This window comes from Pyrgilauda ruficollis, unplaced genomic scaffold (genome assembly GCF_017590135.1).
Source record: "Pyrgilauda ruficollis isolate IOZ18807 unplaced genomic scaffold, ASM1759013v1 scaffold14, whole genome shotgun sequence".
Classification (NCBI taxonomy): domain Eukaryota; kingdom Metazoa; phylum Chordata; class Aves; order Passeriformes; family Passeridae; genus Pyrgilauda; species Pyrgilauda ruficollis.
Genome location: NW_024512543.1, coordinates 7476144 through 7493375, shown reverse-complemented (window position 1 = coordinate 7493375; position 17232 = coordinate 7476144). Strand labels below are relative to the sequence as shown.

Below are 17232 nucleotides of genomic sequence, written 5' to 3'. Positions count from 1 at the left end.
CACTAGTTAACACATTAATATTTTAAAAAAAAACCAAACCCAAAACAACAACCAAAAAGGGTGGCAGTGGTGGGACTTTTCAGGAGGGACTGAAAATCTGGATTCCAAACTTCTTTTTTTCTCTCCACTCACGTTCCTGCTCTCATCTCTTTGTTTACAGAATGTGCCACTACAGTTGTACCTTCAACTAAATGCTTGGTAAGAGAACTGGTTTGGTTTTTTTTTTCTCTAAAGGTTTTATTGCTCTTCAAACTGTGAAATCTAGAACAGAATATCCTTTATTTAGATATAAGGAATGCACAAGACTAGGGACAAAATGTAACGTCATTTAAGTCATCATTAAAAAATCACCACAGCAGTTGAAAGCTAAATGTCCTCGGGGCAAAGGGTCCCACCAAGATGCAAACAAATTGTGAAAGTTTCAAACGGTGAAGAACTTAGTCACTGAATGTTCTTTGCATCAAAGAATCAAAGACTAACACTGGAGGCTTCTTCAAAAGGAGCTCAGAAAGAAGGCAGAGGGAAAAGGGAATTTGAAAAAAATGAAACATCAGAGTCCATATATTTCCCAAACTACATGTTCTCTTAAGAAAACAGACTTGTGGCTCTGGTGATATCAAGAGAAAGAAGTATAAACTAGGGAAGACAAAATGTTACATTGTAAAGTAATGTGTCAGACAAGAAACAAACAGAAATTATTTGAATATGTTTTTCATTGTACAGTTTCTGTATAAATCTGCAGTACAAATGCTCATGAAAGACTTTGTTAGGTTTAAGTCATCCTTTGCTCAGAAATCATACGAAGCAGAAATAGAAAGGATTTGGCTTACAAAGCTTCTGAAAGTCAAAGAAGCCCTTCTTTGTTTTTCATATTTATTATCCTTAACTGGCAATAAATCTTACACTGAAACATAAAGAGACCATGTAGAAGCAAAGAAGTTGATTTCTTTGCAAATGAAAGATATATTTCTGTAAAAATTGGAACAAAGAATCAGGATTTTTAATTAATTAATTAAGTTGCAGTTGCTGAAAATAGATCCATATGCATTTTAAACACCAATCCTGTGCCTCTGGATTTATTTGTTGCAGCACAGAAAAACTAGATGTGCGCTTAGGGTATGATCTGTGCCAAGGAGAGCAGGAGTTCCTGCATAAGAGGAAGAGAGTCGTTGCTGGTGCCCTGAAAAGGGTTCTTCATCTGGAAAGAGATCTACATGGACATGAGGTCTGTGCTTTGGAATCCAAGCATGGGGTGTGGGTCTATTGAATTAGGATTGGCACAACTCCCCTCGAAATTTCTAGTAATATTTGCATGTTGCTAGCAAACCCATTGATTTGAATGGCAGCAGAGCTGAGGCTCTCAGTGTGGCGTAGCCCAGACTCATGTAAAATTTCAGCTCAAGTGTTCATCCCTCCAGTCTCTTCAATGGGCCAAAGAACAAGGATGTAATAATACCACTCTTCAAACACAGTTCCCAACAGTATGGTGCTGCAAGTCAGCAAGATATGAGATGTTGTGTTAGATACAGCCTAGTAAGGCAACCCAAACCAACAGGAAAACAAGAGTATTGGAAATTCGCCTCACATAAATATGTATTAAATCAGTGTAACATCACTTCTTTAGGCTTACTTTTTCCTTCATTCTCAGAACACTTCTTACAAAAAGTAAATATTTTTTGTGGTGAAGAAAGAACATTAGAACATTTTATAACAAGCTGAAGTATATTTTGTTGCCAGATCCAGAGTGACTTTTTAAGGGAAAACTTATTTTCTTACTGGAATTATATTTGTTAAATGAACGCTGTCCAAAGAATCAGCAGCGTTCAAAAATCTTCCTTAATCCATTTTAATTGCATTTATTGCAATTTGTTGTTGTTTATAATAAAATTATATCATTATCTATTCTCAATCATTGCAATTCCAATTATAGGGAGTAAAGGTAGGAAGGAATGTTAAAATGACTGTATATTCAAACTCACCCAAGCAGTGGGGTTCAGAGTCTCTGGAGGTTAATTTCAGTAAGGTACTGGTAAAGATTGGCTAAGTGGTGATTTAATTCACTGCCCTCCAATGAATCTGCTGAAGAAATTTTGAGAGCTGTAATTAGACTTTTCCAAGTAGCAAGGGAGTAACTTTCTGAGAATAATCCTTGTGCTTTGGACAGGTCCCAGTAATAGCTGTTATGGCAACAGGCGGAGGTCTCAGAGCAATGTCAGCTATGTTTGGCCACCTCTTAGCCCTTCAGAAGCTAAATCTGTTGGACTGTGTCACCTACCTCACCGGGGCTTCTGGCTCAACATGGTGAGTATAGAAAATGAGACTGGATTTGGAATTTGGAATGTGACTACTTTTCCCCACAGTGGGAGATGCATCTCTTTCAGACTTACGTTGTTAACAAGTGAACATAATTCCCTCATGAAGCTCTTATTGTTGGCTCTCAATTATGACTTCAGTTTGAAAAGAGAATCAGGCTCACTGATTCTCTTTAATTGATTGAAGTGATTGTGTAAATGTATCAATTTTCCAAAATCATCTAAATAAATGGGTGATTTTCTAACATTTCTGTTCCTTAGGACCCTAGCAGACCTGTATGAGCATGCTGACTGGTCACAGAAGTCTCTGGAGGGGCCACTTAAAGCAGTAAAAGAACAAGTGACAAAATGCAAACTCAACCTTATGTCTGTAGACCATCTGAAGTATTATCACAAGGAACTTGCTGAAAGGGCAAAGGCAGGACATGTGCCATCTTTTACAACTCTGTGGTCACTTGTTCAGGAGATGTTCTTACATGAGCGGGTAGGTACATGGTCCTGCCACACATTTGGGAAACACCACTTTCTTTAGAGCCTTACTTTTTGAGGGCATGATGTAATGTGTGTAACAAATCCAAAGAGACTGAGCCATCCCAATGTGGTTTGTAAACTATGACAGAGGATCTTGTAGCCAGGATTTTTCAGAGTAGACAATCATTTGAAGCACCATGCCTCTGGCCTAGGGTGCCCAACAGCTAGTGACTTCAGTGGGCAAACTCCCAGAAAGAACTGAGGAATTCCCAGCTCCCACTCTCCTTGAAAAGTCAGATTTTTAAAGTCTGCTTCTAGTTTGACTTTTAAAAGTTAGAGTTATCTCTCCTCATGTGAACATTAATCTCAGCTTTAGTAAAGATCTGTGGGATGCGGGCAGTCAAGGCACTTGGATATTCTAATGTAGAAGTTATTAGGTACCCAAAAGGCAACCAGGAAGGAAAGTGCAGAACATGAAGGAAAAGGTTTTTTAAAAAAATGTGACTTACAGATTCTTCTGTGTTGTAAAATATCTGTTATCAATCTTTAAATCTTTACTTGGGTAGATTGTGCCAGTGTTGTGCTCTTACAGAGGTTTACTGTGATTTTTTTATCTCACTGATTAGCCAAGAAAGTACAAACTCACAGACCAGCGCAAGGCATTGGAGCATGGACAAAACCCACTGCCTTTCTATGCAGTCCTCAATGTGAAAGAGGAGAAGTTTGGTACTTTCAAGTTTAGAGGTATGTGTTTGGGGAGTTTCTTCTGATTCTGGGCATGGATTAAAGAGGATTTGGAGGGAGGTGTGCGTATGTGGAATAAAAAAAGGGGAATACATCAGTTGCTTGCCCTCACTCAGTATTCATATTTTAATAAAATGTTTGTCTTTTTTGCAAACTGCTTGGTTAGAAAGAGCACATCTGCTGGATAACATCCTAAGCCATAAACAGGACATTAATTAAAAATCAGTGGTGAAGTCCTAATTTTGCAATAGGCACTGTGACAGAGTGTGAGCAAATCATCTGATCTTTTCCTGCCATGCCTATAAAATGGCTTTGATGCTTCCTTAGTTTCTAGGCGTGCTGTGAAATGTAATTGTCACTTCCTAAATATGACGCTGATGAGGTTTTGAAAATGGAGAGGAACATGATTGCTGTGGTGGGTGTGATATGACTTCCTTTGACTGGATACAGGCCACATTCAACAAAAGGTGTTAAGAGCAGTAGATACTGGAAAGAAACACAATTAGTCCTTATGTTTATTTAGGTTTATAGCTACTCTTCTACTGTAATGCCTGTGCATGACAGCTTGAGCCAGGAACTGCACATCCATGCCACACTGTAATTTCTAGTGTGATGTTGATGTGTCTTCAGGCTGCTTTGTTATATCTTGCAGACTGGCACTTTTGGGTTAACAGAGCTTTCATGCCAGTCACTCCTTGCAATTCACACAGCTCTTGCATGAAGTACAGTTGATGCTCTTGATTTAGAGAGGCAAATGTGATCGCAGAATCTTGATACAGAAATAAATATCTAAGCATTTGAACCTAATGTTAGAGCTTTTCTGAGTTGAAAAAGCTGGTTCCTTTTGGTTGCAAATAATATCTCTGTATGGAAGTAGTGCAGCTTGCAGTACAAATGTGCAGATAGTACAGAGCTGCTGAGACAAGAAAGATCCTTGGGGAGGCTTTGGGGTTTTGTTTTTATTGCAACAAACATGCCTCATGTAAATTCTTTGTAGAGTGGGCAGATTTCTCTCCTTACGAAGTGGCTATACCAAAATATGGAGTCTCAATTCCTTCAGAATATTTTGACAGTGAGTTCTTCATGGGAAGGAGAGTGAAGAAGCTGCCAGAATCTCGGATCTGCTATCTGGAAGGTGACATAGCAGTGCTATGTAGTTAATCACAGCATTGTAGAAAGTGTGATGTTTGCTTGCCACAGGCACAACACTCCTTGCCAGCACTTCTGATTTAGGTCTTAAATCAATGGGCTTTTTACCCCTTTCATACACTTCTGATCCTTGTGTATCTTCTATCCTCCTGTCCTCCCTTTTCACCTGGGTAGATTTGGGGAAGTTGCAGCATGGTTCCTGTTCCATTGTCCAAACCAAACAAGATGGTGGAAGAGGCAAGTTGAGGAAATAATAAACGTTCCTTCCCTGATCAGTTTCCAACTCTTCAACTTCATAAACTATATTTCTATACAAAGAATTACTGGGGTAGAATTGGAAGGAGCTGAGAATAAAATATGCCATCTAGAACAAGCCACAAAGGCAGAAGCTACCTGAGCTTTGTGGCTTGAGGATGGTGTCACTAATCTCTCTGCTCATAAGGATGAAGGACTCCAACTACTTTTGACTCCAACTACTTTGACTGGCCATTTTGCCAAAGATGAAGAAAGGGAAAAAACAGCTAGTCAGAGGAACCCATCTGTCCCAGGCAGTTTTTAAATCCCCATAAATGTTTTAGTTTTGATACCAAAAACAAGGCTAGAGGATAAAACCCCATATTTATCTCACTGTGGAGTCTGATAGAGATTCAATTTGTTCCTCATGTAAGTACCTGCCATAGAGCTTAATGAGGAAGGATAGTTCTTTTCCAAAAGCAGACTCACATATGGAGCCAATTCTATTTTGAACCTGGACCAGCTGCACTCCACAGAAACAAAATATGCCTGGAAGGAAGAAAATTAGTCTTAGGTCAATTTAAATAATAAATCAGTTTAAAGAAGGCCTTTATGCTTACATGGCTTCACCATGCTTTCAAAGGCTACTTTCTCTCACAGGTACACAGGAAACTTTCTACAACATCATTTGGGTGACTGATACCTCTTATTTTGTTACTCTGGACTATGCAGTGAATGTTCTGTGTGTAGTTACCTCCTGAGAAAGAGCACTGAAGTGCTTACAGCGCAGTGTTTGAGCTCTCTGAGAACTGCTGCTTAAGTTGTGTCATGATGGGGTCAGGCTGGGTGGGCTAATAATGTGTAGCAAGGGTATTTGCAATAGTCAGTGGTTAACATGTGGCAGTGCAATACTTTTCCTATGTGGCTTGACTTGCAGGTCTTTGGACGAACATCTTTACTAGGAATTTGCTGGATGGCTTGTACTGGTCCTCAAATTCAAATGAATTCTGGGAACGATGGTCCCAAGATATGGTAGATATAGGTAAGAGTTTCTAAAGTGTTACCTCACTGTGGATCTTCCAGCATGATTTTAATCTGTGTCAGAATGATTGCTATGTCCTTTTCTCTTCTCTCTTCTCTTTTCCCCAGAGGCATGCTTCATGTTAGTACAAATGTTTTTCATTTAAAGTTTCATTTGAAGTTGAGTGGCCTGCTAAATGACTCTGCTTGTTACTGCAAATAAGAAGCTTGGCTTTTACTTGTGGGCAAAAGTACAAAGCCAGTATGCCATTTGAAAGAGTAAAACACAAAAACTGTGCCTGCTTTAAAGAAAACTAAATATCTCTTTGGTAAATGACATGGGTCATGTGCACATGTTTTCCAGCAGCCTGCAAGAAACAGGGATGAGAATGACCCACAGGAAGACAAGGGCAGCTAGCCAGCAGAGGTGTCTGGCAGGGCAGATTGCTGTTGTTTTTTTCTCTATTTCATGGTTTCTTCTCTATTTCAGAAAAACATTCTCCTGAGGAAGACATTACTGTTATCGAGCCTCCATCTTGTTTGTCAGGAAAGTTGTATGAAATGTTTCAGGACATTATGACCAAGCGTCCACTACTGGGAAAGTCACATAACTTCCTGAGAGGCTTAGAGTTTCATAAGGATTATATCCATCAGAAAAAATTTATTGAATGGAAAGGTAACTGCAACAAAGAGTTAGCTGCACTGTGCAGGTAACATCTCAGATTTTGTTTTTTAGACTTTGGAAAACTCTTATTTGTTTCAGGGTTTGGAAATTGGCTGAGTTGGACCTATGTTCATGGTATCTGTTTCTTTAGGGTAACAGGTTAAAATTAACTAGTCCATGGACTGCTCTTTCACTTCCAAAAGATACCTGTAATTTGAGTCAAGAAGTGCTTTTCTACAGTAAGTTTGTCACTCTGCATAAGTGTAGTAGTCAAAAGATTTAGGAAGGGCAGAATCTTTTGAGGTCAAGAAACAAAGGTAACACCAGAAACATAAAATGACAGGTTATTATGTGCATCAGATGAAGGAAAGGACTAGTTGCAAGCATGTGGTTGCCCATATATCTGGTGTTTCTGCCCAATGAATTATCCATCCAGAGACCTGTCTTTAACCCCTCAGAAACAGAAATACCAAAATCCAGCTACAGAAAGTTAAAGTCATCTAGGTTTAGACTGTAAATGTTAAACAAACAGATATATAGACTTGATTTAAAAATTGAGGAGTAAATTTCTATGACTTTTGCTCTGTAGGCAGGCAGCAATAGTTTTACCTCAAAACTTATGAAACAATCTGTAAAATGATAGCAAGGTGATGGAGCTGAGGTTTTCTGCATCAGAAACCTTCCTATAATCCCAGCATCTTCATTTATTCCATGAACATATAGCAATGTGGGAGGACCCCACATTATTGAGGTTAATCTGACTTCAGCAAGAAAGCTCATGTTCTCTGCCTTCTCTGAGCCCTTCTCTTTGGCAAGTTGCATTTTTCTCTCCCATTTTAGGCAAGTTATAATGTGTTTTGTCCCTCTCTGCCCTTGCTACACGGTTTGCTGACAATGGTGAGAGATGGTGGTGCTTTTCTGTGGATTAAGACAGAGCCCACAGTGTGCTGTCTGCTTTTAAAATGTTCAGTAAGCAAAATGTCTGTGTTCTAAACGGGTCTGCACTAAGAAAACAAATGAAAGAAGGAGAAAAACCAAGCAGCATAAGAAGGGTGGGTGAGAGAAGGAGCAAGCAAGTAGCTTCAGAAAGTGGATGAAGGATAAAATTGTTAGTCAGTAAATGTTAAAAAACATAACTGTCCTTATATTTGCTGACAGTTTTGTAAAGACAAATGCATAGAAGCAGATTTCAAGGAGGATTTTGAGGGAGGCAGCATAGGAACACTAATGACTATCTCAGGGTAGATATTCTACAAATAAAGTAAAATATGTGGAAAGCATGAAATCCAGATGGCGAAACGGCAAACTGAAAGTCTGAAGTAAGAAAAATTATCAGGTTTTTCATCTTCTTTTTGCTGCCTGTGTAAGATCAAGCTAAACCCAGGTATGGATCATCTGTAGGAGTAAGAGGAGATGCCAGGTCTGTGAGCAGAAATTCATCTTGTGGCAGATGAAGTCTTGAGAATAGAGCTTTGTTTTAAAGGCTTCCCTGCAGCTCAGGTTATCTGACATATTAAAACAAGACTTTCCATGCCTAATTTTCCTGATGAGAAATTGAACTAATAGTCTGGAATTAGTATAATGCCTTTACAGTAGCATTCAGGCTTCCAAGGATATTTCTGAGACAGGATTTCTTTAAAATCTCTATTTGGATGTGGGATGAAAGAGGGGGTTCTCACAAGACAAGTGTCTTCTTGTAGTTCACATACACAGTCATGAATAAATGCTGCAAAGTTCCATCTCTGTGATAAGAAAACAGAGGTAATGGAATTTCATCTAAAAATGTTCACCAGGCCAAATAAAACCAAAAAGTACACTCTGTCTCTTCTGTGAGGGACTGCAAGCAAATGTCTCTTATTACAGTTGAATCTGTGAATTCTCAGCAGCCTTGAATGCTAAAATAAGCACATTTTGTAAAGACTTGACAGGGAGGGAATGGAAAAATTATGAATTATTACTTCAAGCTGGTGTGAAACATTCCAGGCTATGGAACAAGCTAGATTTACTCTGCATGGTTTAAATCAACACTACAGAATGAGGCCAAGGAAGCAGAGCAATTGAATGAATTGAAATGCTGAAACTTACCAACAGTATTTCTGTGATCAACAGTTACTTAAAATGCCTTAACACAATTATTTAAAGCTCAAGTATTCTGCTCTGGGCTTTGCTGCTTCATTTTGTGAACTTGAGGAGCACTCTCACACCACTATTTTGATATTTAAAACCATAGCAAAATGTTCCCCGTTCCATGGGACTGAAAGTGTACTAGAGGAACAATAAAGGACTTGCTGTCTACAGGGCAAGCTGGTGAGGTTGCTAGCAGAGAAGTAAGATTCTAGCTATCAGAAACTGGCTTTAGATTTCAACTTACCAGTTGGTGTAATCCCCTTTTGGCATTAATGTGAGGTTTAATTAATTAAAGCAGTATTTTAAGCTGTTGGTAGGTGATGTTGTATGCATGACATGGTATTATTTTACAGCATGGCTAAGATAGTTCATATGACATCACTGAAAGCAAGTTGAAGTCACACTTTTCAACCTGAGAGAGGGGTTGAAAGCAAACCCTGAGAAGGCAAAGGCAAAAAAAGAGCAATGCAAAAGTGCAATTATGTATTGCATTTGTTAGTTGTGTTGCTACACTGTGAAATTGTTTTTTGTTGTTTGCATTTTTCCCAGTTCTTAGGGGGAAAAAAAAAATCTGTTGAAGTCTGTATTCTGTGAAAAATGACTCCCCAGAGCAGCTGTGAGGTCAGTGGAGTCTGTGTCTCACCTGTCCTCTGTCTGGCTGCCCCACAGCCTGCCTTTGTGGGTGTGCCTGGGAGAGTGTGGAAACAGGCCAGGTGTGTCCAGATGTGCAGTTGGAAGGGCATGCTCCTGAGGCCGTGTTTGTGGGCTCACGTTGTGGAGGGAGGTGACCCCAGTCTGGAGGGTAACCAAGGAGCTGCTCTTAGCATGTAGCACAGACAGAATTACTCACTCTTTCCTAAAAATGCACCACTAACTATATTAAAATGTTTTTCAGACACTGTGCTGGATGGTTTCCCTAACAATCTGACACCACTGCAGAAATATCTTTGTCTGATAGATGTTGGCTATTTCATCAACACCAGCGGTGCAGCACTTTTCAAGCCAGAGAGGAATGTAGATGTCATTATATCCCTTGATTATGGGTTGGGACATGTGTTCAAGGTGAGAAGATTAACTTACTCTGCTCTTTGCTGAGTAAAACTCTTTTTGTCTTACTAAAACTTCTAAGTAAATGGCTGTCTAAATCTTAATCCTATATCACCATGCCTTGAAGGAGGAAAGAAACTTCCTTCAATAACAGACCTATAGAAACTGTTAGGCTCTTTTTTCTGTAGGGGATTACAATACATACTTCCTTGAATCCTCAGGGAATTGCAGTAACAATTGTTTGCTGGAGACATGCCTGTGACCTCTCCTGGTCTGTCATGATGAATTCTGAGCGTGACTTTGGATTATTCACTTGGGCTTGTAAAAAACATTACAGGGTGATAAGTGTCATTGTCTGACTTGCATTGAATGGTGTAAGTAAGGTTGTACTGTGGCTGCTTTGGACTACACATTCATAGTGTTTCTACTGCACTACACATTTCATGGTTTTCTAGGGAACGAGTTAAGATGCCATTGGATTCCAGGATACCTGAGCAAACCTGATTCTTTTTTTAGAGCTTTAACTCCATGGCATTCTGTGTCCACAGCAATTAGAGATGACATACAAATATTGCAAGATACAAAATATCCCATTCCCCAAAGTGGAGCTGAGTCCAGAAGAAGAGAAGAACCCAAAGGAATGTTACATATTTGCGGATGCAGAGGACCCCAGAGCGCCTATAGTAATCCATTTTCCCTTGGTGAATGACACCTTTAAGGAATTCAAGGAGCCAGGTAAATGCAGTCAAGAGAACTGTGCACTGTGCTCTACCCCTGGTATGTGTTACATGTCCACTGATGGCAGGCAGAAGAGCAGCCTCCATAATCTCGCTGGTTGTTCTCCACTTGAAAAGCATGGAGGACACAGTCCTGGGCATGTCCTGATGCCATGTCCTGCCAAGAGGGATGTGCAGAGTGCTGGAATTTTTCTGGCACTGGGACAAGGGAGAGTAAAGAAAGGCACAGAGAGCTGTGGGGACAGGGAGATAAGGGCCTCATGAAGGACCTGCTGGTGGGCTGGAAAGCAGCAGCAGGAGCTGACCCTTGGGCCATCCAGCCCCGGAGCTGGCCCTGCACCCCTGTCTTCCCCAGGCTGCCTGTGGTGGAGAGGAAGGTGCCTGGGTGAGCTCCTTCCAGCTTTACCCAAAATTCTATTGGGGCCCATAGTGTGACCAGAGCAAAATGGAAGTCTCTGAGGGAGCATCTGGGAAAGGTAAGAATAGCAGCAAAAAGTAAAGGTACTTTTCTGCTCTGATATTCAGTGAATATGTACAGTAAGAGCTAAATCAAGAAAATCACATTCAGAAACTCAGTGGATGAAAAGAGGAGGTGCTCTGTAGAGGGAGCTAGGCTTGTTCAGTAGAGACTGGAAAGGGTCCAAATGGCAATGTGGGGTGAGATCCAACCATTGAGCAGTGGGTGGCAGGTAAAGCAGGTGGAGATTTTGGAATCTCTCTGAATGAAAAATAGATGAGATGCTGCAGAGCAGAGCAGCTGTTGCCAGTTCTCTGTGCTCCAGGCCCAAACTGGTGAGCTCTGACACTCACCTGCGTGTCTCAGCAGTCGCTGATTCATCCATCAAGCTGACAACCAGCAACTGATGTGGGTGGTTGGAGGAGGGGATCCTTGGCAACGTGCTCTCATGGATTTCAAGTTCAACAGTGGAGCTTTTTGTTTCTAGGGGGATGAGAGACATCTTGTGGAATGTGGGTAGTTATTTTTCTTGTTTTTAACTATTTAAATTCTAAAGGGACTCAGCCTGTGAAATGCCCATTTGCAGTGCAGCAGTTACAGACTGTGCTTTGGTGTGCTTGAGGCAGATGCAGCTTTATCTGGATGTGGACAGCACAGATAGCACATCTGTCTGAGTATTACGAGGCTCAGTGAAGCAACATTGGATATTTTTAATTCAGCCACTTCTTGCAGTAGTCTGTGCCTAGCACCCTGAGATCACGCTGTTCAGAAACCACTAGGTTAGACAAACACCTGCTGTGTCTCAAGCACAATCCTTGTGTCTTTCATGAGATTCTGGTTGAAATCATAAGGAATAGATCATCAGTCTGTTTGAAGCCCTGCTGATAGCCATCTCACATTACATGAGTGTTTTGGGCATATTTGGTTCAGACCATCTGCCTATCTCTGCAAGGAGATAGGCAAAAAAAGCAAAGAAATGAAGCAAAAAATTTTGTAGAAATGTAAATATGAGACTGCCAAAGACCTTGGTACAGGTAATTAGGGGGTCCTTCTAAGCAAAAGTATTGATGTGACAGGGTGTATAGATGTCGCCATTTCCAAGAGGCATAACCTGAGGCCAGGCTGGAGTTTGCTGAGAGTTTGATGTTGGATGCTGTGGTCCCTCTGCACTCTGCAACAGGCAGTCCTGTGTGGTTGGCATCACCAGGTCTCCTTGTATGTGCTAGGCTGTCCACTCACTCTAGCTGGTAGACATGCACTTGTCACCACTAATCCAGGGGCAGTCATGGGTTTTGAAAAGTGTTCCAGGTGTGTGTCTTTGTCTGAGAATCAAACTTACAGGGTTTGGGAATGGATGTGTACCCATGGGTGTGCTGCCTAGGAATGATGTCTGCAGGGGCAGGACAAGGAGGAATGTAAGAATTTGAGCCAGCTCTGCTGAGTGATTTCCAGGTCTGAGCTTTGGCAGGAGGGGAAAGAGGAGTAACTGGGAAAATAGACCAGAAATGGCTCTTTGAAGCCATGGAGTGGGTTTGCAGTATTTCCTGGGGGCTGTTTTTAACAGTGGGTCCTGCCAAGTAGATCAGTCCCCTTCAACACTGTACTCCAGAATCATGGCACTGTGGTGGCTTTTGTCTTTCTCTGCAGGGGTTAAGCGTGGTCACTCAGAGATGGAAGAAGGCAAAGTAAATCTGGAGAACAACTGCTCACCATACTACCTCATTAGGCTAATTTACTCCTCTGAAAATTTTGATAAACTTGTGAACCTGAGCAAATACAACATCCTCAATAACAAGGACCTGCTCCTCCAGGCAATCAGGAGTGCTGTAGAACGAAAGAAAAGCAGAAGGACTGGGAATTTCTCCAGCTACTATGGATACCCCTAAGCTGGGTTTTTGCACTGTTCCCCTCTGAAGGCTATGGCAGCACATTGCAACACACCACAGTCACGTTACAACATATCACAGTGTTCATCATTTGCAAAAAACTGACAAAACCTGTACATTTCTCACCTTGCCGTGTTCAGGCTCCCAGCTTTCAGAAGGGTTTATTTTATCTCCTTCCCCCACATTTTCAGACCATAAGGGTCTCACAATGTGGTCTTACTTGTTAAGAAATTAGGGTCCTGGTAGGCAGAGACCTTGCAGGATCTCCTTGATGTTACAGTATATGGTGGTGGTGAAAGGTCTTTGTATGAGCCTGTCCCTTCAGCCCTGAGCCCATTGCTGGTGTCCTTTCAATACTTGATTACAGATCAAGTCCTGGCCATTTGCATTCAGTGATGTCCAGATTTTCAGATAGGCTGAGCAACTAGAATTTGTACTGAATTGGTGGGCTCGGCTTTGAAGTCAGGCATATATATGTGAAAAGCAGCCAAACTGGAGTGTGGACAATTGCACTCTGTCTGGCCTATTCCCCTTGCTGATTTAGAAGTTACTCTTTTTTCCATTCCCCTGCAAGATTTTGGCACAGAAATGCTGCTCCAGGCTATCACCAAGGGGGCAGTTACATTTCAAAAGAGAGGGCAGTAGCAGCAGTGACTGAGCACAGCTCCTTTGAGCATTGGCTGCAGGAAAAGTTCTGCATAAAGCACATGTGATTGTAGTGATTTACATCAGCAGTGCCATTATGGATTAAAATGTCAAGAGCCTGAAACAAGTTTTTCATAGCAGAAGCTTGAGAGGAATAATTAGAATACACTCAAATACATTTAATTTAGTGATCATGACTGAGATGTAAACTGGTTCTCCTTACAGATGTAAACTGAATGTAGGACAACATAACTCATCAACAGAGTGCAGAGCCATTGTATTTTCACACACAGAAGATTTTTCCCTTTATAGTCTTCTACCTCTAACATCACAGGCAAAGTATTTTTAATAGGTGCTACATAAAATAGAGCACAAATTTAAAAAATAGGACACACATGTTCCTCCATGCTGGTGGAAAATATTTGGAAAATGACACCTGGTTTTCATTTGCTTTGGAATGCAGTGAGAGACTTTGCCTTGAGCTAGAAGCTTGGAACATCTTTATAGTCCTTCACTAGTTTAAAAAGATCATAGGGAGGGATGCTAAGCAATATAAAACAGAGCTTCACAGAAGTTGGAGAAGTTTGCAGACTTCCTCACACTGAAGGATTTGGATCTGCTTCTGGATTATTTTTTCCAAACACATATTCTTCAGGACTTCCAAGGAAAATCTTACATTTTTCTTCTGCGTTGGAAATTTACTTGAGATCTACAATTAGTTGTACTTGAAATAGAAAATCAAACAAAGAATGAGAAAGAGGGGGTCTGTCTTTTTGGTATACACAGACAATATTGAAGCTCAAAGAGAAAACATTTACAAAATACTTGATTGCCCGAAGCCTGCATCTACTAAATGCTGCTTCTGCTGCAATGGCACTGGCTGAGGCTCAGCAATGCTTCTTGTACAATGTTTACTTGCTGAACACCATCCAGAACTGAGGAGTCTTAACAGCTGGAATGCAACCTTACCTCGGGATTCAGATCGTGAGAAGTTAAGAACTAATCAGATACTGGCTGCAAGACAAAACATAAAGAGCCATTTTGAGCTGGGAGTTGATCCAGCTGGATCTGTTACCTTTGCACAGGAGAGCAGCATGTCCTGGCCCAGCACTGTGTGGCACATACAAGCCCACATGGCTCTGTGCACACACACGTGCACGGGGTGTGCAGCATTTCTATGCTCCTCTGGCTGCTCCTAGAAAGCTCTGCTGCAGCAAAAAGGTATTGCTGTTGTGTCCATGGGCTACAGAGAACAATGTGTAACCCTTGTGAACCCTGGCAGCACGTACCCAGCAGCAAGGCAGCTCAGCCACACTGAGAAAATTGGGTCTTTCAAAATGCTCCACAGACTAATAATTGGAGCGTGTTTGGTGCATTCGTAGTGCTGCTGATACAATGAGAAAGGCCCAGTAAAATGTGAAGGAGCCACAAAACCACAAGGTTTTGAGGTAACCCCCAGCTGGTGGGGAATTACTGTTCTGAGGGACTGTTAAATCCTGTTGCAAAGGGAGGGTGGGAGAGAGGGAGCTGTGGGTGTGGACAGTGGTGTGACTCTGCTGGGAGAACTGTCCAGAGGTTTTGCCAACACTTAAAATCAGGTTGGGAACTGCTGTCTAATCTTGCAGCCAGGGGCACAGCCAGGCATGTGCCCCTTCATTTCCTTGGTGCCCCCTGTGGTGCCTCTGTAGCCCTAAGTTATAATAGCTTTTTCAAATATATTTTTGCATTTCAGAGCCTGAAATTATGTGAGGGCTGTATCACTGCCCGTCAGAGAGCCTTTTGGTTTCATTTTGGTTGCTTTTTACTTTCTATAACATGATGTGGGCATGGCATATGGGAACACAATTTAGTAGTGGACAGGGCAGTGCTGAGTTAACAGTTGGACTGGATGGTCCAACCCAAACGATTCTGTGATTCTGTGACACTGAAGGAGAAGGAGTGTGTTGCTGGCTTGATGGTGTAGTAGGAGGACCTGGAGGGCATTTGTGAGGACAGAGGCTGCTGGAGAGCTCTGCAGCTGGAGGGACCTACCCCTTGCACAGTCTGTTCTGTGCAGTCTGTGGGAAGTGGTGGCTGGCACAGGTTCTCCCTCGAAGCACTCCTGAGCTCGGGTTCTGAGCATGCTGATTTGCACTGTACACAGACCACAGAAATACATGGTGTAATTTCATAAGGCTGATCAGGACTGGTCCTTGTTCCCTGTAGGGAAAACATGGAGTCTGAGAGCCTCTGAAATTTTGTGTGGTTGTTCCTCAGAGGCTATGGTTTTGTTTTTTTCCTTGGCCCCATTCTTGCCTGGCCTAGTACCACACGTTGTGCTGTGATTGAATAGAGTGCATGCAAACCAAAGCAGGCACTTCCAGGAGAAAGCTGCCTCTCTCTGCATCTCACCAAAAAAAGGCACATGCCATACTTATAAACCAGGCCTTGCTGGTCTGGTGTTGTGTTTGCTTAACCACTGAAGATGGATGCATGCCTGCCAAAAACCTTATCTGAAATGCACCCCAGATCTCTGCTCTCTGATGAACATTTTGCTGGAAAACCCCCAAAAATACAGAGCTTGCTATCTGCTGCCAAACACAAAAGAAATGAGACTGTTCTTATGACTATTACCTACTCTTCATAGAAATCGCTTGCTTGTGTCTTGTAACTGTTTAATAATATATTAATTAAAAATAAAATATTGCAAAAGAGCACCAGGCCCATGAAAGTCTTTATGCACTTAAACACAAAACAAGGCTTTTCCAGGTGTATGAGCTCTACTTATGCTAAATGCTTGCTGAGAACTTCACAGGGCTTTCAGTGGTCTCAAGATTGAATGGAAGAAATCTGGGAGAAGATCTGCTGGCTTACAAAGGTATGGAGAACCTGGAACAAAATTTATCTCCTGGGGTAATACCCTTTTCAGTGGACTGGCAAAAGGCGGGGAGACAGCTGTACTGAGCCACAGCTAAGGCACATCTTTGTTCAATTAAATGGTAAGTTTAAAATACTGAAGCTGTTTTGTGGTTTGTTTTTTTTTTTTTTTTTTGGTTTTTTTTTTTTTTTTTTTTTTTTGGTTTTAATCAGTTAAAAATGGTCAACAATAATGAAATGCATCGGTTTCCCATTACTTACTTTGATGTGCTGGGTTTTTGTGTTTCGTGACAGGCAGCAGCTCCAGCTGGGGTAAACAGAGGAGAGCGATGGACTAGCCAAAAAAATGAAATTATTAGTTCACCTATTGGATGCCTGTGACTGATCTGAATCAGACAGAACAAAAATTTAAGTTCTAGACGTTGCACGTGCCCATAAAGTATTTACATAAACTCAGTGTAAAGTGCTCCCCTCCCCTACCACTGGAGAAGTAGTCAGTGCAGAGGAGAGGATTGCAAGCAGAGAGCAAGAGTGATGCTTCAGTCTGTATAAAAAGGGATGAAGGCTGAAGTCCTTGTGAGAGGAGTTAAGGACTTGAAGTTTTGGCTTCCACCTGTCAGGGAAGAGCTGCCAGCCCTACACTGTCCTGGGGGGAAAAAAAATGCCATTTCTCTCCAGCTTCATGCTATGTAACTTTTCTTTGGCTCAGAAACAGATAGGTAGGGGGGAAAATATAGATATTCTTCCCTATGATTACACTATACCTTAGCATGTGAAGCTTCCTGTCTGGGGACTATAATTCCTTCTTGCTATCTCACTTTTCTTCTCCTTTTACACTGAAACACTTATTGTTCATGCCTTATTTAAGTTTCAGTTTCCATTA

General features: G+C 41.5%; 1 protein-coding gene across 1 annotated transcript in view; it reads left to right on the top strand.

Moving 5' to 3' along the window:
* The window catches only part of LOC121349482 (cytosolic phospholipase A2 beta-like), a 42234-nt gene extending 28841 nt beyond the window's left edge, over positions 1 to 13393 (top strand). The window contains exons 12-22 of the mRNA XM_041459971.1: positions 161 to 198; positions 1090 to 1225; positions 2165 to 2301; positions 2574 to 2796; positions 3410 to 3527; positions 4525 to 4662; positions 5848 to 5952; positions 6421 to 6606; positions 9617 to 9783; positions 10317 to 10503; positions 12610 to 13393. Coding sequence (XP_041315905.1) covers positions 161 to 198; positions 1090 to 1225; positions 2165 to 2301; positions 2574 to 2796; positions 3410 to 3527; positions 4525 to 4662; positions 5848 to 5952; positions 6421 to 6606; positions 9617 to 9783; positions 10317 to 10503; positions 12610 to 12848 — 1674 coding nt within the window. The 3' untranslated portion in view covers positions 12849 to 13393. The remainder of the gene's footprint in view (positions 1 to 160; positions 199 to 1089; positions 1226 to 2164; positions 2302 to 2573; positions 2797 to 3409; positions 3528 to 4524; positions 4663 to 5847; positions 5953 to 6420; positions 6607 to 9616; positions 9784 to 10316; positions 10504 to 12609) is intronic.
* The last annotated feature ends 3839 nt before the right edge of the window (positions 13394 to 17232 follow it).